This window comes from Scomber japonicus, chromosome 7, assembly GCF_027409825.1.
Source record: "Scomber japonicus isolate fScoJap1 chromosome 7, fScoJap1.pri, whole genome shotgun sequence".
NCBI lineage: Eukaryota > Metazoa > Chordata > Actinopteri > Scombriformes > Scombridae > Scomber > Scomber japonicus.
The window spans coordinates 24486398-24513105 of NC_070584.1; the positions used below are offsets into that span (position 1 = coordinate 24486398).

The 26708-nt window shown below is 38.7% G+C and overlaps 1 protein-coding gene across 1 annotated transcript in view; it reads right to left on the reverse strand.

The window, feature by feature from the left end:
• The window catches only part of fcho1 (FCH and mu domain containing endocytic adaptor 1), a 63508-nt gene extending 37110 nt beyond the window's left edge, over nucleotides 1-26398 (reverse strand). The window contains exons 1-2 of the mRNA XM_053322603.1: nucleotides 26317-26398; nucleotides 10632-10682 (exon numbers count right to left, since the gene is read on the reverse strand). Coding sequence (XP_053178578.1) covers nucleotides 10632-10658 — 27 coding nt within the window. The 5' untranslated portion in view covers nucleotides 10659-10682; nucleotides 26317-26398. The remainder of the gene's footprint in view (nucleotides 1-10631; nucleotides 10683-26316) is intronic.
• Nucleotides 26399-26708: the final 310 nt, after the last annotated feature.

The following is a 26708-nucleotide window of genomic DNA, read 5'->3' on the forward strand; positions in this document are numbered from 1 at the left end:
AATGACGACAAATGCAAATTACTTGCACTTTCTCCACATGGAGCAGCTAATTGGAGCTAGTGGTTTATATGATCTATTTATATGTATGATCGATAAAAAAACTGTTCATTGTCTGTGTTGAGGCATTTGATTCTTTGACATTTATTACAGCCACATAATCAGGACCTCCAGAGCTCTTCTGGTGTCAAAAGCTGTGTGCACAAATACGAGTCCTGGGCTGGAGTCTTTCCCGCTGTGTGCAGACAACAGCACAGCTGATGGAAAAAATCCTTTTGGCAACACTGACTAAATATTAGAGCCCAACTGATATATCAAACAGCCAATATCATCAGCCGATATTGGCTTGTCACAGATATATTGATATCAGTGTATATATTGTCTGATATTCACCAATATTTTTTAAAAATTAACGTTGTAAAGCCAACATTTTATGTATATTTGATCCTTTTTTTAAGTTTAATATATACATAATTATTCTTTTCCTACACATTTTTTTATTCCGTAATTTATTATTAAATTCCCAGTTAAGTTTAATGGACAATAAAGTTTATTGTTGAATTGTAAAATATGCATCCAATAATATCTTTGTCACAAGTGTTTAACATTTGAGATTTTTTTAAATCCCTAATATCAGTATGGCCCTAAAACTCCAGTATCAGTCAGACCCTACTTAATATACCTACATTTAAGTTAAATATCATATGTTTGATAAAGTCTTAAAAGGTGGAATAATGTGCTAACATTTAGTTTTGGTGAATTTTGTGGATTCGACAGAGAGCTTGTCAAAGCTTCACTTTAGGGATTTGTAAACAGAACGAGGCTTAAAAGCTTTATCACACATCTGTCTACCAAATCCTCATATTTATGCTGCTATTTGGATCATTAATAGAACAGAAACACAAGATATGTCTTCATTCTTCACCACGTCAGTCACAGGACACACTTTTCTACCTCAATCATTGCTTCACTTGTTTGTGTGTCTGTTTGAAAACTGTGTGTGTTTTATGCATCTCCAGAGTTTGGCCTATGTAACTGCTCTCACTTGATTCTAATTAGACGCATCCTCAGACTCCCCCTCAGGCACGTACCAAACTAATTACAGACAGCAAGGAAAAACCTGTTCTGAACTAAATTCTGGTCTGCAGAGCCCGCTTCACAGCTGCTTCACCACAACAAATATGAGATCTTCCTCTGTGTGTTTGTCTTAATTCACAAAGTTGTGCTGTCGACCACAAAAACACAGACTGAGAGAGAGATGAGGAGGGAAAAAGCTGCTAACCCTTAAACATGAACCATCAACAGAACCCCTTTTTATCTTAGCTTATTGTGGCAGGGTGTGGCTCGATATTAGCTTTTGAAAAACCTGAAAATAAATGATTAACAGCTGACATTAACATGAACACATCTTACACCTGACTGGATGAATGCACTCCTCACCAATGTTGTTGTTCTTCTTCACTTTAGATTTTCACTTAAATATATGATGGATGTTTGATACATTAAGTTTATCCGGAGATATAAACCAAAATCTTAATTTTTAAGCATAAAAATCTATTCAAATATTTTAAAAAAGGGAACATCTACAAAAAACTAAAGGTGGTGCTGGATGGTACAAAAAGGAACAGACAGGAACAGACGACCTCACCCAATGGATTGTGTGTTAGGACTGGATGTACTGTCTAACCCTGAGAACACACACACACACACACACACATGCACACACACACACACACAAAGCAAAGTGCAATCACTAACATAACAAATTACATTATTAAAGCCAGTTGAACGGCTCTTTTAAAGAATCATATGGGAATAAACGAAGGATATTCAAGAAAAGTTGTGCAACCTGTTTGATTTTGAAGGGCATACGTGCATGTACATGATATCCATTCAGTGGTGCTGATGCCCTTTAATCTAACTAACTGCCCTGAATTGGAAATAATAATTCACAAGATGCTTAGTCATTGCAGACTGCATTGCTCTGTGATATCAGCAATATGACATGCAATTTATCTACAACACCATCCACTCTCAGTGCACCAAGTCGCTCACTTTATTTTTTTTTTTTCAACATATGTGTGACCAGTAAAGTGAGTGTGCTGTTGCTCTGCTTGGCTCAGGCTTTCTAATACACTTTCTTCATTCTCTGGCAATGTTCAGAGCTCTGTCTTTAGTTCTGGCTATTGTTCAACTCTGCCATTACAGTCTGAGCCTGAGGGGATCCGGTGTCTGAGGACATTCCTGCACTGTAATATGGTCCTTTTAAACTAAATTAAAAAAGGTACTGAGCCGCAGCACAACAGAGGAAAAAGGTGAAAAATGAAACAGCTCAGGTCGTAACAAATATCAGACTGTGACGTGCATGTTAGGGGTGGGAATCTTTGGGCACCTCATGATTCCATTACGATTCAGGGGCTACGATTCGATAATAAAATGATTCTTTTATATAAAAGGTAACAGGTATTCTCATGTTTGTTGTGTTGCCAAATATTCCACCAGCCAGGACGTGTGGAAAGGATGACGCGGCAAACCACCGTTTATTACTGAACAGTACAGGTTACTGTTGGCCGTAACTACACCAAAACAACCAACAAACAAGGATTAAGCTGCAACTCCAACTGTGTACTGCTGCTCTCTCCACCAGCTTGCTCATACACACGCACAAGCATGCGCACTCACACAGCCCTCGTCCCTGTCACACTCCGGCCCCTACCTATACTCATTCAATCCCAAACATTTCATTAACTTAGAACAGTTAACATTCTAAAAGAATTTTTGACGCGTGTGAATCGATTCAGATTCGTCCACGTTCAAATCACGATGCATCTAAGAATCGGGAATTTCCCCCACCCCTACTGCATGTTAAGACAACAACAGTCAAAAACATGTACAAGGGCCATATTCACACTGCAGGCTTTCATACTTTTCGTTTTCGGGTGACTGTAGAAGTTCTGATCTGACTGCACATCAGACGTTTAAATTTCCTGCATGACATAAGACAGTTATTTTAGTTTTCTGCAAATTTCCTGTTTCGAATTCAGCTGCTTCATGTTTGCACTCTTCTCATATCTCCTGCAGAAATAAAACAAGTAGCCTGTAGAGATCAGGTGAGTGTTGAGATCTGAACTTCACTGACTAGTCTTGCATTCAAGCTGCACCCAATGCAGAGGATTTCTGGCATGAACTAATTCTTTACACTATTGTTTGGATGATATGTACTATAAAAGAGATGATGTATCTTTTAGCATTACAAACTTAGATAAAAGGGCACAAAAATACATCATTTTTAAAATTTCTGCTGGTGGTTTTGAACACATCTATGGCTGCAACAGACAGATAATACGATCTGCTAATTATTAGCTAGACCAATCAATTAGTTGTTTGGTCTATAAAATGTCAGAAAATGGCTACAAATGCCAAAGACATAACCTTAAATGTCTCATTTTTTCCTGACCAAAAGTCAATAATACAAAGATATTCAAGTTTTATTGTCACAAAAGAGTAAAATAAATCAGGAAATACTCAAATGTAAGATGCTAGAACAGGAGAATTTTGGCATTTTCTCTTTAAAATTGTATCAATTAACAGAAACTTGGCGAATGATTTTTTGACAATCAACTAGTTGATTTATAAATGAGTACTTGCAGTGCTATGCGTCATTCATGTTTATATATACACATATGACTTGGATACTAAATAAAGACAGCTATATTAGTTTCAGTCTTTCATCAAATTTACTTTCTTTCGAAGCAGTTTCTGCCAAGCCACAAATAGATCTTTCAAATACAGATTGTATACGATCCAGTTTTGTACAGCACACAGTATTATATATCAAACAGCTACAACCTCTGTGTCAGACACTATTTCACCAAACCACGCAGCCAGCTGACTGACCGCTCTGTCAGTGCCGCGGTGAGTTTAGCTGACTCACTGAAACTTTTTCTGCTTACGGAGCAGTTTGAGCAGAATGAACAGCAGAGAGGTGTCAATAACATCAGGAGCAGGTAGCAACAGCAGCCTGTCATCACTGCTGGCTCCAAACCAATTTGCTGCATAGGTCAGAAAACTTCACCCCCGCAAGTCTGAAGATGTTTTATTTGCCTGTTGTGTACTGAAGCAGCAAAGATGGGCTATATAGGAGGGTCTCTGCCTTTTCTTGTAACACAGTATAGTTATTTTGTATTGGGATAAATATGTGACTGTGATTGTTTATAAATCACATAACTAAATGGGAATGTCTGTTTCTAGTGAATCCAGTGACTTACATGATTTTACACACTGTGAATTCAATGAGCCATAAACTCAGATTTTACATGTAGATTGTTTTTCTGTGCACAAGTGCTGGCTGAGTACTAAGCATTAATATCTGCAGGTGTGACAACAGCTTGAGTAAGAAGCCAAGGACAGTCTGAAGACAAGTTTTAATATCATAGAGATCTCGCACTCTCAGCCAAGGTCAAGAAAAACTCAAAGCATGCTCTCCTTCCCTCTCTCTCAGTGCTATAAACAGTAAGCTACACAATACCCCCCAAAAAATGCATTCACAACAAAAATCAGATTTTACTGCTATCGGCTGATCTATCATGGTTAAGTGACCCATCCTGCTCCATGACAGCAGCAGCCTAAAATGGATCAGAGATCAGTAATGAATGACATTGATTGCAGTGTAGCTTGCATCAGGACTAAAGAGCCAAACTGACCTGCTAATTTATTATCTTTAAAACACAAAATGCTGTGCTAACATACAAAGTGCAAAGTTCAGTCGCATCGTATTAGCACACTGTTTTCCAGCATTATATTAGATTTCTATATTTAAGATGATTAAACTAGTAAAGTAATGTAAATATCTATTGGTTGATGTTGTGAATGAAACTTTGTGGTCAAAACAGAGCCGAAAAAGTAAATGAAGCAGCAGAGTCCCAATCATTTTGCCTTGCATGAATGTTGCTCATATTGACAGAAATAAAACATAATTAACTAATAAAATGAAAGTTGGCGTCATTTTAAATTCTGACTTCTGCAACAGTGATTAAAATTCAGTGATAAACATAAAATCTTCTGATCCTCTGATGAACTTACTGTGTCTAATTTGATACAGATATTTTTATGTGGTGTGCTCTGTGATACTTTGAGACCAGAATCAGGAGCATTTTGTCTTTTTTAAGAGTTCATTATTTAGTTAATTGCATCAGTGCAGTGAAACTTGAGTCAGTGCGAATGTAAAATACTGGAAATACCTGGAGGGAGAAAACAAGCTAATTCTAACATTTGTCAAAATATCTTATTGTTGATAAATGTCTACCCAACCTAAGCTACACTCTATTTAGTTCACAATTATTTTCATGCTGTGAGTTGTTGCTACACCTGTGTATTTCCACACAGGAAACATGAACAGAAATATAGGAACTCTTATATCGATCTGTGTTGGCTCTTAATCTGGCTCGGCACAGAACAGGTCCACAAGGAATGAAAGAACAAGAGCGAGGAAAGGAGGCAGGAGAGGAAGAGGAAGGGAGGATAGAAAACATGAAAGACATAAAATAACAGAAGAGACAGATGCAAGGGACACGGAAACATGGGAAGGAGAAAGGTTTTTGCAGTGTGTGTGTGTGTGTTTGCATGTGTATGTGTGTGTGTGTTCACTGCTCTCCACCCTGAGAGAAAAACCCATGACTCAAAAGCTATGGGAGGGCAGTAACGTTGGCATCATTAAAAGCGAAAGCAGGCAGTAATAAAAACCCGCCGGGCAGTGTTTGTGTGTGTTTCTGTGCACACACTCTCGTATCTGCAGGCACAGAAGGAGCCGTTTCTAAGCAGAGTAGATAGAAGACAACTCTGTACACCCTACACCCCTAAAACAGAACAGCTTGCTGATCTTTACTGTAATACTTTGAAGAAGTAGTTCATTTAAATCTCTCTGGATATCCCAGAGACTCATACCAAGGATGTTTTATGGAAGAAATGAGGAAACTAAGACTGCTCTGAGAAGAGATACGAATATTATTAAAGATTTTTCTGAAGGTCACCTTAATAATGTATTTGAAAATCCAAAAAAGTGATGCAGTGTCATTTCCACCAGTGAGAAATCTCAACCAGAATTGTATCTGCAGTGAAGCTGTCGAGACACAACTGACAAAAAATATCACTGATCAATAATTGAATAATAACAATAATAATAATAATGTTTTATTGGAAAATAAGATGAAAAATAAAACCTACTTGATGGCCTAAATAGAAATGAGATAAAATAAAGTGAACGAGTAATGCATAGACTTTGCACTTTGAGACTTAGTAAGCGAAAACTCAGTAAGTATCTCGTGCTGTGTACACAATCCATAAATCTGTGGTATAACCTCCCTTTTCCCGACGGACACTGACTCACCACCGCTCTTGATTAACCAAAATAAGCCTCTCTCAGCTCACACCAGAGCATCTTCCCTAACTGTGGGTCTTATCTGTGTCAGATAGAATCTGTGGTTTAATGCTTTGTTTGCAAAAAAAAACGGGCGTGACCAAACAGTGGAGGTATTATGACAAATTCAACCCAAAAAGGGGACTAAGTATAGCAGCATAATGATATATGTATGACATTACAAGAAGCAGAGCTGTTGACCCACTGGGGAGCCCCCCTTGGCTAATTTGAGCTGCTGACCCTGTTAGTTTGAACCGTGTATGAATCCTGCTGCCTTCAAGAACACGTCAGGTACATTTCAAGGCAAATTACACAGTGCAGCGTTATAAAATTTCTGGTATACCATTCGCTTTTTGCTGTATGTTTCTGTTTTTAGTTTTTAGTAGGTTATAAAAACTAGATTTTGACACAAGGCCCATCTACAAGTCAGGACCTCAAATTTAAAAAAATGTAGTGGCTGCTAAGGCTGGGCTGACCAAAATCTCATATCCCAATATAGATCATTTCAGATCCAGATAACCATACCTATCTCGATAGAGCACATTTTAATTAACTGAATAAATAGTTGGCCCTTTGCCACTCCATGTCGTTGTTGGTCCAGCTTTGTGACTACCTCTGACCCCCCATTCTGTGTCTGGACCTTTTATACAGAACAGCGAGGAGGAATAAAGACTCAGCATTGATCAGACTCCCTTGAGAGCAGCTCGACCATAAATGACAACAAAACGCAGCAGAGACCTTGACACTGAGCTGAAATTAAACATGTGCGCATAAATTTGGTGAATGACATAAATGAAGATGGTCTCTACTGTCTCAACTACTCTTTGATGAAAATCATTACATTACTGTAAGCGCAATAAAACCATAACGATATAAACAATTGAGCAAAATATGAAACAATACATGTTTTTCTCACGTTGCACGATATATATTATCACACATTCCCAGTGGCAGCCTAAAGCCTTTAAAGTATTATATATATTATATTCCCATTGGTCCAATTGTAATATGATACAAATGTCTTCAGTGACGCTGGGGTTTTTGAGGTCCATGAGGCCCCAGCTCTGTGCATGGATAAACTAGACCAGCTTAATGAAGAGTTCAGTGACCTTTTTCATCTCTGATAGTGAAATACTGCTGTAATGCATAACATCTTTCCAAAAAGTGAAATTATGCTAAATTCCTAGAATATCTAAGCGGCACCAATCCTTATAGTGAATTAAATTCTTTACCCACGGCTTAACAGTGCTTTAATTTAGCAAGGATGTACTTAATTATAGCTGATGGGCTTCCCCCTGTGGGCCATGAGCACAGCTTTTATATAGTTAATGGGAAAGAACAGCAAGCTATGAGGACGTTTTGTGAGCGGCTGCGAATGTTCTTAAGCCAAACAAGACGAGCCTCTGTGCGTGTGACTTGTTCCCTTGTGGTTGTGCTGGCTAATTAACTAAAAGGGCTGATTTGTTTTACATGGCTATTTGTGTCTGAAAGCAGGCTGGGTGGGAAACACAATTATGCATATATGCAGACACACAAATTACACATAATATTAGCTGTTAGTTATCGAGCCAATCGCTGACGCAGGCACTGTGACAAAGCCTAAAACGTCTTCTTTGATTCAGAAGCACAGCAGTTCTCCAACCTTCTCTTCCTGACTGCTGGTTGTGTCCGGGCTGAAATTGTGCTGCGCTGCTTCCTGTCTGCTTCCTCCTCTGCCACATCGCTCCAATTTACCTTGTTATTTTCTTTTCTTTCTTTTTTTTTCTTTTCTCCTTGACTCCCTGCCTGCAGACCTGCTTGTGTGCTAGTATACTCACAAATAGAGCTGCAAGTAACAACTGCTGTCATTATCAATTATCAAAAGTCTGACCGTTAGTGTCTTAATTAATCGATTATTCATAGAGCACAAGGTGACATCATTAAAAAAAAATGTTTGTCCAATAAACTGAACATATTCAATGTACTTGTGTTAAACCAAGAAAAGCACAAAATTCTTACATTTAACAACCTGGAACCATAAAATCTTTGGCCTTTTTTGCTTTAAAATTACCTTAATCAATCGATTATCAAAATATTGATTAATCATTGCAGCTCTAAATCTATGTTCCACATTATCTGGATCCTATTCAGTAGGCAATAAAAGTCCAGGTCTGTACAAGTATATTACCAGTTACATTTACTGAGCCTATTATATTACTCATCTATCTATAAATCTATCATGCACATCCACAAACAAAGAGTTATGAATATCAATATTGCCTCTTGTACAAGATCAATAAGGAGAAAAAAACAATAATTTGATTGTATTTAAGAGCCTCAAACATCTTCATAGGTTATATGTGATCGTTTTCCAACTTGTATCTCATATCACCTCTGAGTAGCACAGTTTAGTTCGGCTGCTAAAATATTTCTGAGTACTTTTCGTAGTCTGATGATGCGAAGCAGAAGAAGTAGGACACACCTGAAATAGATGTGCCAGGTGTGCTGGGACGGAGAAGAGGAGAGGAGAGGAGAGGAGAGGAGAAAGTGAGGGTAGAGACGAACTCACCAGGGGGATGAGGGTGGCATTGACGGGATGAAAGAGAGTCTTCTACACATCAGCGTAAAGCTGCTAACAAGGCTGTTTATTACTGCACAAATTAAGCTAATTAACGCAACACAATCATCTACTATTTCCATACTGTGTTACCATTTTATTAAGAATATCTGCACAAATTAAAGCAATACAGTGCAGTGCAATAAATTATATCTTTGTTATATTATGTCAGAATCATAAAAAACTATATGGAGTTAGTGGTGGTGTTATACTGAGGTGGTTTCTCATATTCAGCAGATGGCTTCAGATGTCTGATCAAGCACATTGAATTGCCATTGTGTATGAAATGCGCTATATAAATAAAACTGCCTTGCCTTGCCTTGATCAGAGTTGTATATATTGTTTTTTATTGTTTATATATATTTTCTGATCAGATATTTCCTGATCTCAGTATGTTGGTTTGTTTTCCCTCTTCGCGCGATTTGTTTAGGTAGATCTAAACACGGTAACCGTCCTCGGGTGCAGACCAAAATAACCCTTTGAGGAGGTGGTCTCGCTGAAGCAGTTTGTGGTGGGACTGTGGCCTGAACCACCAAACTACCATCTGTACTCTGACAGTTTGAGCTCCAGTGGCCAGGTGTGCTTTGCATGCTGGGATGCAGATGTGCAAAATCAACAGGGCCTGACCTGCACTAGAGTATTCATTGCTCTACCCCAGAGCATTGTTTTTTGGCCATAAGACGTTCTCCAAGACCTTCTTCCTGTGTTTATGTTGTTGCTCCTGCCCCAAACATCTGACTAACGGGCGGTGTGAATGTTCCCACATGGATTACACTGATTCATTTTGGTTTGCTTGGATTTTTCTCTCGATATGTGAAAACAAGCCAAACTGAGGGGAAAAAAACACACCAAGTTTATCAAGAAATCCTCTAATTGAGACCAGAGCAAAATATCTGTAGGTTTGAAAATGCCCTTAATCAGGAGTGTTACCAACTTTTGACCATATCTCAGTTGGGTTAGGTCCTTTATTCAACAATGATGCATTGAGCAGTTTGGCATGTCTTGTTAAATTAAACAAAAGATTTGACTAAACACCTCTATCACATAATGACATTGGCTTTTTAAAAACACATTAATGTTCCCCAAACTTACATATCAATAATAGTATTTGGTGATTGGTACCAAAACTCATATTGGCCAATGAGTTATATCAATTAAATATGAAGATTGAAGTTAAACTATTTATCTGGAAATATCACTTTTCTGGATTCCAGACTCAACACAAAGTTAAAAGCCTTTGCAACTGCTTCACAAAGTGAAATGATCTCAGCATACAAGAATAATATGAATGAGATTGCTCTCTATGTGACAGCTGAATATATGATCGATCTTTGTTGTTTGCGAGTTAGCGGAGGAGGAAAGGAGAGGAGAGCAAACACCTCCTGTGTGTACCTGACGAGGAGCGAGGAGCCAGCAGGCTCAGCTGTCCACTGGGAATATTAATGAAATCTAAAAAAAAGTGCAGTGACTCATAGATGTGATTCAGCAGTAACAGGTGAACACATGGAAGTTAAAGCTGAAGGTATTTAAAAGAAAAAAACAGATCATATGCATGTATCCTTTCCTTCAGCATCATTACCATTATTATACTGACTCATTTCCAGGTGTTATCAAGACACTTACCCAGAAGTTGTTCTGGAAGAGGGCCATCTTCACTCAGACACTCACAGGGATCTGAAGAAATGGAGAAAAGAAGAGATAAAGCAACATTAGAGAAGAAGTCAAGACCTTTATTTCTAAATGTGTCTGACCTCCATTTTCTCTAAAGAACTAGAGGAGCCTTTACTCCTCTGACAATACACTACATTATTAAAGTGGCTGCAAACTGCACATAAACAAAGCTTCAGAAAGTCCTGGTTTCATGAAAACTCCAGAGACATTTTCAGTGTAGGGAGGGAGCTCCTGAGGGATAACATAGGAAGCTCAACAAATGACTTCAAAGGATAAACTCAGAGGGAGCAGAGGAAGAAGGCAGCGTGGCGGAGTGACAGGAGAGATGGGGGGATGAGAGCGAGGGGAATACAGGGAAGAACAGAGAAATCGATAGAGGGAACAAGGCAGAGGAGATGGAGGTATAGCCACCAAGGCGATGATCAGTGCTCGTGAAATGCGTAGCTGCGGTCCTCATTCTCTAATTGGCTGAATCACTGTTGGCTGTTGTTTTTACAGTATGTTTTATAGCTACCGTTCACAAAACATATCATTTAATGGAAATAATATGTAATAGGTTACAGTGTAGAAACCTGCATGTGTACTTCAATGGATGGTTGTATTCTTAACATTGTATTAATGTGGGTCACACTCTTTTGTTCAAACTAACTGGCAAACCTTAAAAAAAAAATATTTGTTATGTTTGAAATCTTGAAATCTCATATTGATTCTGATCATAAAGTATGGATATTGGGAGATGTTGGCTCACTTACTATGACCTCTCTCACCATTCTTTTCTCCTTGCAAGCACTGCAGCAAAAGAAAACGTATACTTAAAAACTGGAAATATGAACAATCCCCAGCACATAAACACAGGATCAATCAGCTTGTATCCTACAGCACTGCCGAGGAAATGTTGTATTCTGTCAGGAAAAACCCAGAAACTATGAACGTAGATCCTCATGACTGTTTTGTGTATGTATTTCGGCTTATTTATTTCTGGACTTCATTTCGCTTTTTTCATGATTTTAAATGATGTACCATATAGGGGGTGGGGGAGGTAGGGGAGTGGGTTATATTTTATTTTTATTTTCTTTTGTTGTTTTTTAAATTTTGTTATTATTTTTGTGTATAGTTAACATTTCAGAAAAAGGGAATATGCCTTTAAAACATTAACTTACTCTATAATGTGTATATTTTCAATAAATATCTATACAAAACAACATAATTTATTTGCACCAGATGAGGTTTCTTTTCCTGAAAAAAGATTCTTGACATTTGCTGTTTTAGACAGACATTTGATCAAGAACGATGATTTTTACTAAATGAAGGACCAAGTACTGAAATGTTAATAACAACTAAAACAGACAATAATTAGTTTGTTATACTGACTGGAAAAATAAATAAGCAGAATATGTGGATTCTGATGCAAGTAGCGCTGCAACAATTACTCCATTAATTGATTAGTAGATAAACAATGAATTGTTCGAGTTACTGTTTTAGCAAAAATGCCAAATCATGGATAGTTTTAGGTTTAACATGATAATTAGTTGTCTTTCCTTGACTTACAGTAGACTTGATTTACAATAATCAGCAGTTTAATCAATCATTAAAATAATTGTTAGTTGTAGCCCTATATGCATGTTACATACATTGTATACATACAGTGTATATGTTGCAGCTGCGCATGCTGTATTTTTGGATAAAAATGTATAAACCCACAATTTAATAAAACCAGTACGCCACCAGCAGTCATACCAAGAGTGAATTAACAACAGCTAAGAGTCACTTCATGTCACAAGATGTGAAGGTTTTAGTGGATGTGACCAGAACTATGATACCAATACTATGCTGTCCAATGACTTCCACTTACCTTATTTTGACTTTGTTTTCCAGTGTGGATGGTCAATAGTCTCCTGACAAGTCTTTATGTCCACTAACTATAATCTAGTATATTCATAAATAATCATACATAAAATTCAGATGACTAGGACCCTCTTAACATATGCTCTCAACAAAGCATCATGAGATTCACTAAACAACAACACGTCTCCTTAACATTTGAGTTGTCATAGCTGCAGTGTTTTTCTAGGTGAGGCACTTTTTAATTGGCTGATGAACACACTGTAGCAGCAGCTGAGCACACACCTTCTGACCCCCAACTCACTCACACACACAAACACACGCACAAGCAAAAGCGTTGGAATTTGGTCCTGTCCTTTCCAAGTGAATCCATAAAGTGTGTTTCCCCGGGGCGCTCATACAGGGTTCCTGTTATCTGTTATTCTGCTGACTGTGTGTGTGTGTGTGTGTGTGTGTGTGTGTGTGTGTGTGTGTGTGTGTGTGTGTGTGTGTGTGTGTGTGTGTGTGTGTGTGAGAGAGAGAGTGTGTGTGAGAGTGTGTGTAAACACTGACCTTCTCGGGACCAGTAGTCCATATGGGGACCAAGGCCTGGTTCTAATGAGGCGTATTGTTATTCCTGAGGTCGTAGTTAAGGTTAGCAGTAAGGTGTGATTTGATGTTAGGTTAAGGTTGGGGTTCAGCTGTGTGAAGTTAATGCAATGTCCTAAGATGGATAGGGTTAGGGTTAATGTGTGAGTATATGTGTAAGTGTGTGTGTCTATTGACAACAGCCATTTCACTGTACTGGCACAGACTTAGCTCAGGCCTGGTGACCTGGCATCAGAAAGCAACACACACACACACACACACACACACACACACACATAAATGAACACAGTGAGACCTACTGTACGCACACACACACACCTCACACCTTGTTAATTAGCTCAGCGGAGGGGCTGCCGGCCCCTGCAGACGGCATTCTGTTTGGCAGAGCCGGCCAGTCCAGCGCAGCAGGGGGAGAGACACACAAAGATGGACACAGATACTGTAGAGCAGAGCTGGGTGATAATTTATATTAACATTAATCGACTTCCAGTGGAATTGGCTATCAAAATAGGTGCCAATTGCCTCCTGGCACACAAGGGGGATTCGTGTTATTGGCAAATATATTCAAGGGCACCGTGCTACTCTCCTTCCAGCAGCCACAGGATCGCTATGACCTTCCCAAAAAACGTTTTTTTGGCTCCTTGCAAACAAGGCATTTAATAAATTCACTCATGATCCCATCCCCGGACAGTCCTCCATTTAAAGTTGTTGAGAATTTAATTCTTGGACAAAAAAAAAAAAAGGCATAACGCTTCATCTCATCTTTCTACCCTGCAATTAATTTTATCTGACATGTCCGATACAAGCAGTTTCTCTCACAAATGGGAAAAGAGTACTGGGTGTAAAATACGTTGAGGATGACTGGGATGGGGTCAATGTCTTGATTAAATCATTCTTTCCCTGAAACAGATTAAGGGAGATACAGTGTAAGAGTGTTCATAGGTTACATACAGTGTCAGACCTGATTCTGAACAAAACAAATAGTATTGTCTCCTCTTTGTGTGCTAAATGTCAAACTGATCTAAGCCCTAATTTAGGTTTCTTTATTTCCTGTGACCTTAGTGGAATATTTGGAGTTAATATCAAAGACTCTGGGCTCTGGGAGTTAAAACTATCAATTTACAAACTGCTATTTATTGCAAGTGTATTTTATTTAATAGGATCAAAACCAGCCCATCCCTTCTGTGACCCTCTGGTATAAAGAGATTTACAATATGCTCCCATATGAAAGAATACATGCTGTGCTAAAGGGCAATGATAACTTGTTTTTAACAGTGGATTAGGGTTAGGGTTAGGATTCTAATATCAATATAATATCAATATATTGCCCAGCCCTAGTCTTAAGGTCACTCACTGCCAATAAATGCTGCCTGAGCAGGTTTTTCATGGCAATACACCACCACCACCACCACCATAAAAATACCCATGCAGGGGGACTGTGATCCTGACCAAACCACCAGATGGTTTTCAGGCAGGCACAAAAGAAGAGCAGAGAGACCACAAGAGATACAGAGTCACTCTGTGATGATGTAATGATGAGGGAGACAAAAGCCACTTGTTTTTGTCTTGTGACAGCTTAAAGCATCATGTTGAAACATACTGTATAACTGAGCTAATTAGCCATTTTATTTGAATCCTCGTAGTTTTGACATAGCACATAAAGATAGAGAGGGGTGGGCACTGGGACCCCATGTGGATATCAGCCATGGTGAGATGTATAGAAGTAGCCGACATCCAGCATTCTCCATCTGCTTCTAACTAGACTTTCAGCTCGAATCAGCTCTGAGGCAAACAAAGCCCAGAGAGGAAGTAGGACACACTGTGACCTTGATTCCTCCTCCTCGGGATAATTTTTTATTCAGAAATGTCAGCGCAAATTTTGGCTTTGCTGTGTGTGTCCCTATGGCCATATGGTTCAACGACAGTAGCAAAATATTAAGTGATGAATGCTCCACTTTTAGCACACTAAACACATAAAAAGAAAGGACACGACTCAGAGCTCAGGAGACGTGTGATCATTTTAAGTTCCCTCGCTATATATCATCACCCCGGAGTCTGCAGTACAGTGTAGGATGATATATATGATATATTGTGGTCTGATAAATGAATTGTTTTGGAGTTTTAGCCGATACAGCTGAATTTCTGTGAATGTAAATGAGCACTCCAAGTCAGTAGTTATTCATTGTACTCGAAAACAAGGTGATGCACCAACTGACAAACACTGCAATTGCTTCAGCCATTCTGCTAGCTTGGATATTTAAACCATTTTTTGGAAATCTTACTTTCTGCTACGGCTGCAATTACCAATTTCTACTTTCATTATTGGTTATTCTAAAAAAGGTTTCACAGTTTCTCAGGGCCTACTGTGATGTCCTAAACTTTGAGATATTCGAATTTACTGTCAAATATGACAAGAAAATCCATTAAATCATCACATTTGGAAGCTGGAAACGAAGAATCTTTCAGTCATTTTTTCTCATTTTCTTTCTATCAAATCGACTTTTCGTTGAAGCTCAGCCTTCTGCTACTCTGAAAATTGTTTACCATCAACTGCAAGTACAATTTCAAATGCCTATTATCCATGTTAGGTAATCCAGTTCCCCCCTTCCAGCCTGTTTACATTCAACCATGCTCGATCAACTCTTGCTTTTTGATGCTTATGTGTGACAGGTCAAAGTCACAGACGCTGACAAGCAAAGAGAGAGAGAGAGAGCCTGAAGAGAGTGAAAAGTCGCCCCGTCACAGAGATAATAAAACAAATAAGGAAACAAGGTTTGAGGTGAGGATCATATCATCCACAGACTGACAGAAAGACGAGGCGACCAACCTTATCAACGGAGACAAACTAATCTCTCCTCCATGCTCTTTGAGCCCCTGCCACCCCTCGCGCTGCCTGACAACACACAGATGGCTGCCATGAAAAATTAGGACTCAGAAAAGCAGATGGGGAGGAGTGAAAAAAAAGAAAGAAAGAGAGAAAGAAAGAAAGTCTCATACACAGACAAAAACTACCCATTTAATCACATGAGGAAAATAAATCGTGCATCCTCTTTGCCCTACACTTAGCATTTTTGTTTTTAAAGTCTTTTTCTCTTTCTTTTTGCTGGAGAGGGGTAAACTAACAGATGCCCCTCATGAAGGAAGGGAGGGAAGCTCAACACAAACTCCCGCCTCCTCACCACCTCCACCTGCCTCTCTTTCTCTCCTGGGTGGGAGATAGCAGCCTCATCCTCTGTCTCAAAAGAGAGAGAAAGACTTTTTTTTTTTTTAATGGAATTGGGTTGAATGTAATGACACAGCCGAGTGTGGAATAAAGACGCTTCACTAACCTCTGAGTGGGCACATTTGTCACAAAGCTCAGGGACCAAAGCAGGAGGGAGAGAAAAGTGACTCAAAGGAATAGAGCTAAAAAAAAGTAAAAAAGGACAAGTAGAGGTGAAAAACAGAGTGAAGCCAGGTGGGTGGATGGTAGGACTCAGAGACAGAACTAACACGACCATATTGTAAAAACCACACAGGTGAACACAAAAAAGCCTCCAAACAGGTGAAGGACAAGATGAGACGATGACACAGAAAGCTCCAAAAAGGACCGATAGTATCCATCTAATCACCTCCACCCATCCCTTGCTCATATAGTCTCACTTTCACTTAAGATCTGGTCCCTTTGGGTGGGAACCATGTCCTACATCCTTCATTAGATCCTTGACAGTTAATTATGCCTCATCACTTTCTAATCCCATATTTCCTAACAGGAACACTGGAGGTATAAAGTCATTCCAACATCTGTTTATTGATCAAATTTCAACTAGCGCTGAACAATCTTATCCGATAATATCATAGTCTACAGACTTAAGAAATAATCATTTTAACATGTTAAAGAGTATGGTCTAAACCTGCTCTATATGTAAAGTGCCTTGAGATGACTTTTGTTGTAATTTGGCGCTATATAAATAAAGATTGATAGATTGACTGATTGATGTTTTTCAATGAGAATGAGAATAATGATTTATCATTCCCTCTAATATATATATTATCTCTTACTTTTACAAAAGCCCTCCTAAGGATAGGTGTGGGAAATGAGCATTAGCTTTAAACACTGTGATACTTGCATTAGACAGTTGTTCTAGCCTGTCTAGGTATATTGTATTTGTCCCTATTAAACCATTATAATACTACGACTACTACTAATAACAATAATAATCATAATGTAAATCATATGGCAATTGCAACATCAGTCAAAATAATCACAATTAGTTTTTTTCCTACAATTGTTCAACAGTGAAAAAACAAAGTAACTTTAAATGAATTTTACGTTTTGTTAAAAAAGGAAATTCAGTCCTTCCACAATTAACTCTTAATGTAGCTCACCAATGGATTCATTATTGCTGAAAAAAGGAGCTACATATCTGATATCAATGATACAGAAAAACCACGTTGGACCACCAAAGACTAGCGCAGCAGGAAGACCTGTCGGATGTCGGAGGAGCACGAGAACAAGTTTATTCGTTCTGTGTGTGTGTATTACACACAGATTTCCACAATTAAAAACCATTGCACAGACTGCATCTTTCCAAATTAAAACTTTCCTACATGTTTTCGTCAATGGCTCTGACATGTAACTGATGTGGGCTGAGGCCAACTTTATTAGCACACATGTTTTGGGCCCGAAACATAAAATCTTTATCTGAAATCATGGGGGAAACCACTTAAACCAGAACCAATCTGTTCTTGATGTTAAAGCTCCAAATATAAAGCTATAAAACAACCAATATAGTTTCATCTGTATAACATTGAGTTTACTTCCTGTAACTGGAAGCAGAAGAGCCTACCAACCCACTCAGCTCTTAAGATGTGACCCCCCCCCCCAAATAATAAATAAAACTAAAAACATTCACTGAGCAAGAATGTAATTAGGTTTTATGTGATTTGGAAACCTTTTATAAACCATTTCAATAATGCTGGTTCATGCCCTGTTGCTGTAAAAACACAGTACTGAATGATACATCTTTTTTTATACTCATTTGCATATTTTTTACATAAATACTTCATTTTCTACCAAAACCCCAAAAAACAGAGTTTGAAAAATCTTCTTCAAAAGGGGTTGAAGGGTTTAAAAAGGCAAAACATCAGTCAAACCTAAGAGAGATAATTAAACTGACGGGACACTATGTGAACTTCGGCTGGTACTGTCAGTGCCATCAGTTTTTTCATTACTTTAATTCAGATGTGAGGAACTGAGACAGGGAGGGAGAGACGAGGACAAACCGACTGAGTCTGTGGTGCCTCATGAGTCTCCTCCAGTCCATCGACTCATCTGTCCTTCAGTATTAGTTTTAAACCTGGTTTGGCGAAGCGTGGAAGAGAGATCATTTTGTGTCAGGCCTAATTTCCCCTTCACTGCCATCGACAGTCTTCTGCACTCCTCTGCTGCATTTACCAGCGAGGGATGACTCACCGCTGTGGCTGGTAATTTAGAGCAAGACTCCACTGTGGATGTTTAGTGGCTTTTTTTTTTCATGAGTATAAATCCTGTGTGGGTTGATATGATCAGCCTGACTCCAATATAAGCTTTCATTTATCTGCACCAGTGTCATTAAATACAGTTTTTCTATTGCCTTCAACAACTGAACTCAACTGTTTGCATCATCATCATCATCATCATCATCATCATCATCATCATCATCATCATCATAGTCTGGAGGCTCTCAATAAATACACATTCCAGGAGTAGTGAAATGATTCAGAGCTTTCAACTGTATATCATGCTCCTCTTTCAGGTAAAGGAGCAGGTCCGCTCAGGTGGTGTGAAGTGACCTAAAGATTAATTTTTGATCATGTGATAACAGGAAGTGAAAAATATATTTTGGTCTTTTTATTTTAGTCTTTAAAATGTCAAGGTGGCGCCTTCAAATGTCTTCTGTACAACCAACAATGCAAAACTTCAAAATATTCAGTTAATAATCACATATTACAAAAAAAGCAAAAAATCCTCACAATTTTTTCTATAAAAATTGAAGCATCAATCAAAATATTTGCAGATTTTTTTTTGTCAATCAACTAACTGATTAATCATTTAAGCTCCAACACAAATGTTAAATAAATCGATTAAACATCTAAGATATTTATCAAGCAACATAACTGTTGCTTCTAAGATGCAAGATCTGATTTTCTTTGGTTTATATCAAGTTAAATTTAACCCTTAAACAGGCAATGTGCACCAGGAGATACAGACTCTTTAATACCCTGTTAGGGTGGTTAAGGTGGTTGTTCAATTGTGTGTGCCTTGAACTGATATATAGAAGTTTGTGGTAAGTTCATACTTTGATAGAAATGATAAAAATCAGTTTAGAAACTAGTATCTGTGATATTAATGACAAGAGAAAGCAAGAATATACCACTTCTCTTTATTAAATGTTTTTACCACTATGACCAGTTTTATACCTTCATAGGAGCAAGGTATCCTGATGGAGATGAGAAAACTGGTAACATATTCAAGGGTTGATACATTTGGGTTTTGAACAGTTCATTGGACAAAAGAAGCAACCTGAAGGCATCGTCTTGGGCTCCACATAATTTCTCTAATTATTTTCTCACATCTTATAGAATAAATGATTCATCTTTTAGTTTAGATTAGATTATATCTGAAGCTGTAATACAAATAACTAAACATCAGACCCTAATCTTAGTAAATCAATCCTGCTAGTGATTGATTGTGGTTCCCATATGAAAGAGACAGATAATTGCTACAATAGTCGACAACAACTTCAACACCCCCAAATTGTCAGCGCAGCCCACAAAGCTCGATGCGTCAACACAGAGGCAAACTAAACCCAGAGACGGAGCTTTTTAACGATGAAACCAACAATCACATCACCACACCAACTTGACGACAGAATCACACACCCTGTATTTAATGACTTGAAGCAGCTTCAGCAACACTGCGCAAAGCTTTTCCATTTAAAAGTAATAAACAGGCTCCTCTAGTGAACCTCTGATGGAGCCTTTAGTGACTAGAGACAGATAGAAACCATGAAACAGCAAACAATAGACAGGAGGGAGTGAGAGGCAAAGAGAAAGCAGAGTGATAAACACCACCCAGGGCTGTCAGCTCCCCATTGTCCCTGGCTTGAATGTGCTTTTGTTGCTGCAGCACACAGCACCCGGTCCAGTCTATGACAATGTGCCAGGCGGGCATCACTTCCAAACCCGGGCATGAGCAGCTGTGTGAGAGCAGAGCAAACACTCAAGAGTACACGTCAAGGTCCGTACGCAAGCTCAAGATGAGCATGTTTGCTGTGGTTTAGCAGTGAATTAAGACAGTGTTGAGTCTGACACTGCGGCTTATTGTATCTGTGGAGAGAGACTGAGGAAAACTACCAGCTTCTATTCTTTTCTTAGCAACTCATGAACAAGGGTGGCTTTCATTTTTAAAAGATTTATCTCTTCTTTTTGTAGCTTCATAATTGACATATACATATATAGGTATGTGTGTGTGTGTGTGTGTGTGTGTGTGTGTGTGTGTGTGTGTGTGTGTGTGTGTGTGTGTGTGTGTGTGTGTGTGTGTGTGTGTGTGTGTGTGTGTGTGTCCATCATTAAGTTACAGGTTTCACTTCTAAGCTTTGGCTCTGAGTTTTTTCTCTGGTCAATTTTGACCCAGGAGGACAACGGGTGTTAACTCAAAAATGTGTGTAAAATCTGTGGTAATAAGTTAGACTGAAGTTGGCCTTAAAGGGTCTAACACTGAACTAGGTGATAATTAATACGTTATGCTTTATAATCAGTCAAACTAAACTGAGTCAGAGACAAGGAGGGTTAATCCAACCAACACACTAGCTAAACAGTGCAGATTTTTATTTTTAAAAATTGTGGCAAATTCACACATTTGAGAGGTCGTGATAGGTCACTGTTTGGCATTTAAGATGTTTAATTCATATCCAAAGTCAAGAACTGACCTGGACAAGACAACTTTAAACAGGCCCTCAGTAAAAGTGCTGAATAAGAATGAACATTGGAACATCTACACTGACAAGTGGGCAACCTTTATCTGATTAAGATCAAGTGAAATGATTGAAAGCTCCACAACAGCTACCGCACTAAATGCACCTTGGAGGTTAGATTTACAGTCAAGCCCGAAATTATTCATACCCCTTTTGGACATGCCACTTTTTGTTCAAATGTAAATAAAAGCTGACTGAAATATTTTTTTTACCACAATGATGCCTTTTGTACATCGTCTTTTTATCTTCTTGGAGACGCCTGTGTCACTTCCGGTCAAAAAACAACTTGCTGGTTGAATAAAAGTAACTTTAAGTCAAAATTTGCCAGGGGTATGAATAATTTCGGGCTTGACTGTATATGAACAAAATTGAATGTTTGGCTGTTTGAATGACTGACTAATTGTTTCAGCTCTAGTTTTTTTTGTTGAGTTGACCTTTTTTTTGGGGGGGGGGGGCATATTATCACACTTAAGGAGACGACAGCGAATGAAGGGAGAGAAATTTTGGGAGCACAGCAAAGATCATCATTCGGACCTCATACTGGAGACGATACCACTATAATTCACAGAGGCCATAAAGGAGATAAGACAGCATATTTAATACACTTATTATGAACATCATTACGTAGCACAACTATAAGTGAAGAAACAGTTCAAAGCCATAATTATGTTAAAAGTGCCCCCTCTGGGTTATCGCTGATAAAAAGTTATTTTTTAAACTCTGAGATAATTAAAATAATCTTAAATAAAAATCACCCTCTATGCTGCTATTAAGTCAATCAACAAAATAATTCTCCTTATCTTTCACCGCCACTTATCACTCGTGCCTTTTGAGCACAGCACAGCATAAAATGTACCAGTAACCTAGAAACAGACCCATGACCAGAGCCAGAGGGAAGGTCTGCTCTTCCATCCTGCCCCAGAATCCTCCCATCTGCCACGGGGAGGGTGAAGGGAGGGTGAAGAGAGGGTGGAGGGGGAACCTTGGCTAGGCTCATTCACACCCTCAGGCACAGTGTTAAGGTTTTTACACAGGCAGGGCTCGTACAAGGTCTCCCAGCAGGATGTAACATTGTCACCTGAATTTATAGAAGTTGAACACTGGATTTATGATGCAAGAAATGTTAAAAGCACAACTCAAGTCCTGTTTTTTTGTTACGTAACAGGTTAGCTTAACTGTTTCCTGCCTTGAATTTCCTGCCTCTGGGTGCTGCCCTGCTTGGCAATGAAGAGGGAAGGCCTTGCAGCACTGAAACCTACATATGAGAGGCGCTACCCATGTATAATTAATATTTGTCATCGGCACCGTAATGTGTTGCAGGAGAGCCAATAGTAGAGGAAGGGAGGCAGGATCACAATTAGGAATAGTAAGAATATCCTTAAGGGTCAAAGAGAAGAGAAAGAGGAGTCATCAGTGGATGCGAAGGAGTCCAAAGGTTTTGACCGTGCGTGGCGGCGAGCGTGTGCACATGAGCATTTCTGCCGGTTTTGAATACTTAGCACAAGGACCGTTCAGCAGGTTGCTGGCAGATAAAGAATCAGCTCGGCACAGAGTCCATTCAAATCTAAATGCAAAACAGGCAGCTCTTCTTATTCACCTGCTCCTTTCTCTTTCCTCACCTTCCCCACTCTCTCTCTCTCTCTCTGCAGCCAGCCTCTGTCTCTGATGTTAAGAAGAAGAAAAAATCAGGCTTGAAATGCATCAGGCTTTAAAAAGAGAGTGTTTGTGGTTTTTATCAATTGCCTGTGTGCTGCACAGCTGTGAGGAAACAGCAAGTCAGCAGAAAGCCTGAGGGAGTTGGTGAATGGTTTGGGTACTTTTCACTACCTGTAGTACGTTCTCTGGTGGCCAACCTCGTCACTCGTTATGATTGACTGAATGACAACATGTAATTACATAGACGGCATCTCCTTTATATTAATTTTACTGTATGTGAAAGCTCCTACAGGCTGAAAAATATAGCAAAATGTCATTATTGTTAAGATCAACAGAACTTAAGATCTAACAAAATATCTATCATATTGCAATTGCCCCGTATCATAATAGGATATCCAGCCTGTCTTAGCCTGTAACACCTTTGCAATTAAATGTCATGGATAGAGCCAGACTGATATATCGGTCAGTCAATATTATTAGGCGATATCGACCTATCACAGATAGAGAGGTAGAAAAGATATAGACTGTCCAACTCTTCTCTACAGTGAAAAAGTCTCCACACAGTTATCCCTTAGTGCCTACAACACAGTAAACATGTCACAGGGTGCAGAAATATTAGTACGACTGTGGCTGGAAGCAATATGTTAGTATGTAATATTCATCATCAACTCTGGGTCTGTGACAAATTTCAAATTCAGCCTGCAGGAGTTGGCTTGAGTGAGCGCGCTCCATCCCACATACCATCTGACCTGTATACCTCTGTAAAACGACAGCTGAAACGATTTGTCAATACATTTTTGAGTTGATCAACAGAAAATGAATCTGTAACTATTTTGATAATTCATTAATGAGGTATATGTTAAGAAAAAATAACAAAAAAGCTTCTTAAATGTGAATATTTGCTGGTTTTGGTAATCATAGTATGTGATATTAAATGGAGTACTTTTACATTTTGGACTTTTACATCAGCAGATTAATTGAAAATGAACATTGTGCAGAGCCAGCAGTCCATGTAATGTTCATTGACTGGGCATGTTTACCTTTAATATTCAATGTCAGATCCAGCAATACTTTCACTAGCATCAGAAGCTCAATGTATGAGCAACGTCACAGGTAGCTAGCTACTATGAAATAACACAACTATAACTGTAGTGTTGAGGATATACAAACTTCATTTAATTTATTTAAATACATGTATTCTTCCTAGGTCTCCATATTTTGTCTTAGTATAATCTTAGTGTACTATATAGTGCAAATACATGACTGTAAAAAGCAGGTACTAAGGAGCCTCAACAGACTTGTTATAGAAAACAGCCGTTGGCCAATCAGTGAACACTTGATTGTAAAAAACCAGCCAGCAACAAATGTGATTTGGCAAGATCGTGCCTGTAAACGGAGGAGAGGTGAGAAAAGACGATTGTTCCTCCAAACGCTGGTGTGTGTTTGTTTTTTTTTTTAAATAGTGGAACCCCCTCTTCCTCCTCCTCCTCCTTTCTCACTGCCGCCTCTCTCCATCCCACTCACCCTGACTCACTTTCTCAGCATTCATCAGGGAAAAAGCCTAGCTCCTGTTGAAGTCAAGACACCAGGGAGAGTGTTGTTTACTCCTTTGATATCAACATTCAACTCTCAACTCCAGCCATTTGCTTTCAAGAGAGGGAGAGAGAGAGAGAGAGAGAGAGGAGAAACAACATGAAGCGAGCACACAGGCCATTGTGCCATGCTGCAGTGTAAGGATGAAACTGCTGTGTGGCTTATGCTGTAGCTGTTTGAAAATGAAGTCAAAAGTCAAACTGAAAAACTCAACATCTGTCAGGCAGTTAAAGGGGAATTCCAATCTGGGTGATTTGGTGAAGCCTGTCAGTGGTTGACTTGCACTTAAATGATGCAATGAAGCAAAGTGCCAAACCTCAAACTCTGAACTCAACAAAATGATCATTCTAACATTACCTATTGATGATATTTTAACCAATTAACAATTGCCAGAAACACATATTGTCTTACTAGAAGTCAATTCTATATTCTAGATGACAGAATTGGCATATTATCAAAGTTGTTTATGTAATAGCGTAACAGCAGAGAGTTACAGGAAATGTGGCGAGAGAGGAAGGTGGCATGCATTATCACTTCATATTAAGGATGTTGTGGTGATAGACAAGTGGACCACTGTGACACCTCTAATATTTATAACTATATTTTACCTAAAAAGATTAAAGCATATTCCCACTGAAAATGTACACTTTGAGTATTTTCTCAAAATATAGACCTATTTCTATTCCAGTGTTTACAAAATGATTGATATCAGAGCCAACTTTTAAAGTTCTTGTTTTTTTAATACTAGAACAAGGCTTAAGCTAGTATTTGAATTTCAGCAGTGTGGCCACCCTTTGGATCACAGATTGTGTGTTTTAAGTTATAAACAAAAACAGCATCACAGGTAAAGATCAAGTAGGATCTTTACTGTCATGATACTATATTTCAATTCAAGACAGTATCAAACTGAATCATTATACTACGGATGAGCAAATTCATGCTTATCAGATGCTCTATTTTATCTAAAAGTAGCAGTCTATAACACATGCAAAGAAATATCTGCCATATCTTTATGTAAAATAAGTCACATCAGATCTCTCTCTCTCTCTCTCTCTCTCTCTCTCTCTCTCTCTCTCTCTCTCTCTCTCAGAAACACCATAAAGTATGGTAATATGTCAGATTCACTTGCTGAATGGTCAGTGTCTTCCCCCAGTGAATCTGGTGTCACTGCTAGAGCCCTTCTGCTGATTTCAGTTATTCACAGATATACATGTGAGCAACAATGCACAGCAGTACAGAAATAAAAAATATGCAGTGTGGTTGAGATAGTTTACAAACAGTGTCACCATTACATATTTTTTTTCAGCTGGAAAATATGAAATGGAGGATATACTGTATCTTGGGTCACAGGTCTTTAAAAACAGTATATGTTTATATGTTTATGTTACATTTTGACCAATGCATCATCATATCCATAAGATAACTTTGTCTTAAGATGTGTGAGGATCATTTGACCAGTGACTAGAAATCAGCATAGGCTCCAAAAATGCATTCAAGATAGCATCAGAAAACAAAGATAACCCCTGAGTGGGAGCCTGACTGGAAAAACAGTTTATGTCAGAAGTAAAAATGTCAGTCCATTAAAACCTTGAGTCATCCTGGCAGATGATGCACATTTTGAACCCCTCAATAAAAATACAATGATATAGCCTATGGGTTTGTAACACTGAATATAATCAACTTAATATTAGTCTGGATTTATATCATATTTTAAGCTTATATTTACTTGTCTTTCGCAAGTTTGTCCTTGAACGATAGCTAAATTTCCCTCCGTTTATATTTCAACCACTGCCAAACAAACGCGTCTACTAGTGCTCACCAGTTTCAATTCAACAATGTCACAGCCATGCATGCAACAACTCGGTATTTTTAATAGCCTAGCACTGGCTAATACGAACCCAATTTCACAGTCATATTCATGTCACACAAGGAGATAAAAGAGACAAAGAATTATTTATTACCTGTATAGACTTCTCCGACAACGTTTATAGTACATTTTCCATCTCCAGTCAGTCTTTTGGCAGCTACGGTCCGACACTTGTGTGCACCCTGAGCGGTTTGATCATAGTAGTAGAAATTCACCAGGCAGTTTTCAGACTCCCGCCCAGCTCGGCGCTCATTGGCTGCTGTGGCCGTCAATCAGGGAGGAACGTGTAGTAGGCATAGCAACCGTACAAAAGGTGGTTCTAAGAGCGTATACAAGCAGCCTATTGGTTACTTGTCTTACAAGGTGACGCCCACAAAAATAAGGACTTGTGCATCTGACGAAAAAGATAAAACAAAGAATAAGCCAAGTTCAGTGACTTGATAGCCACTTCAATCTGCTTTACTGTATCCCCCCTCCCAATATTAC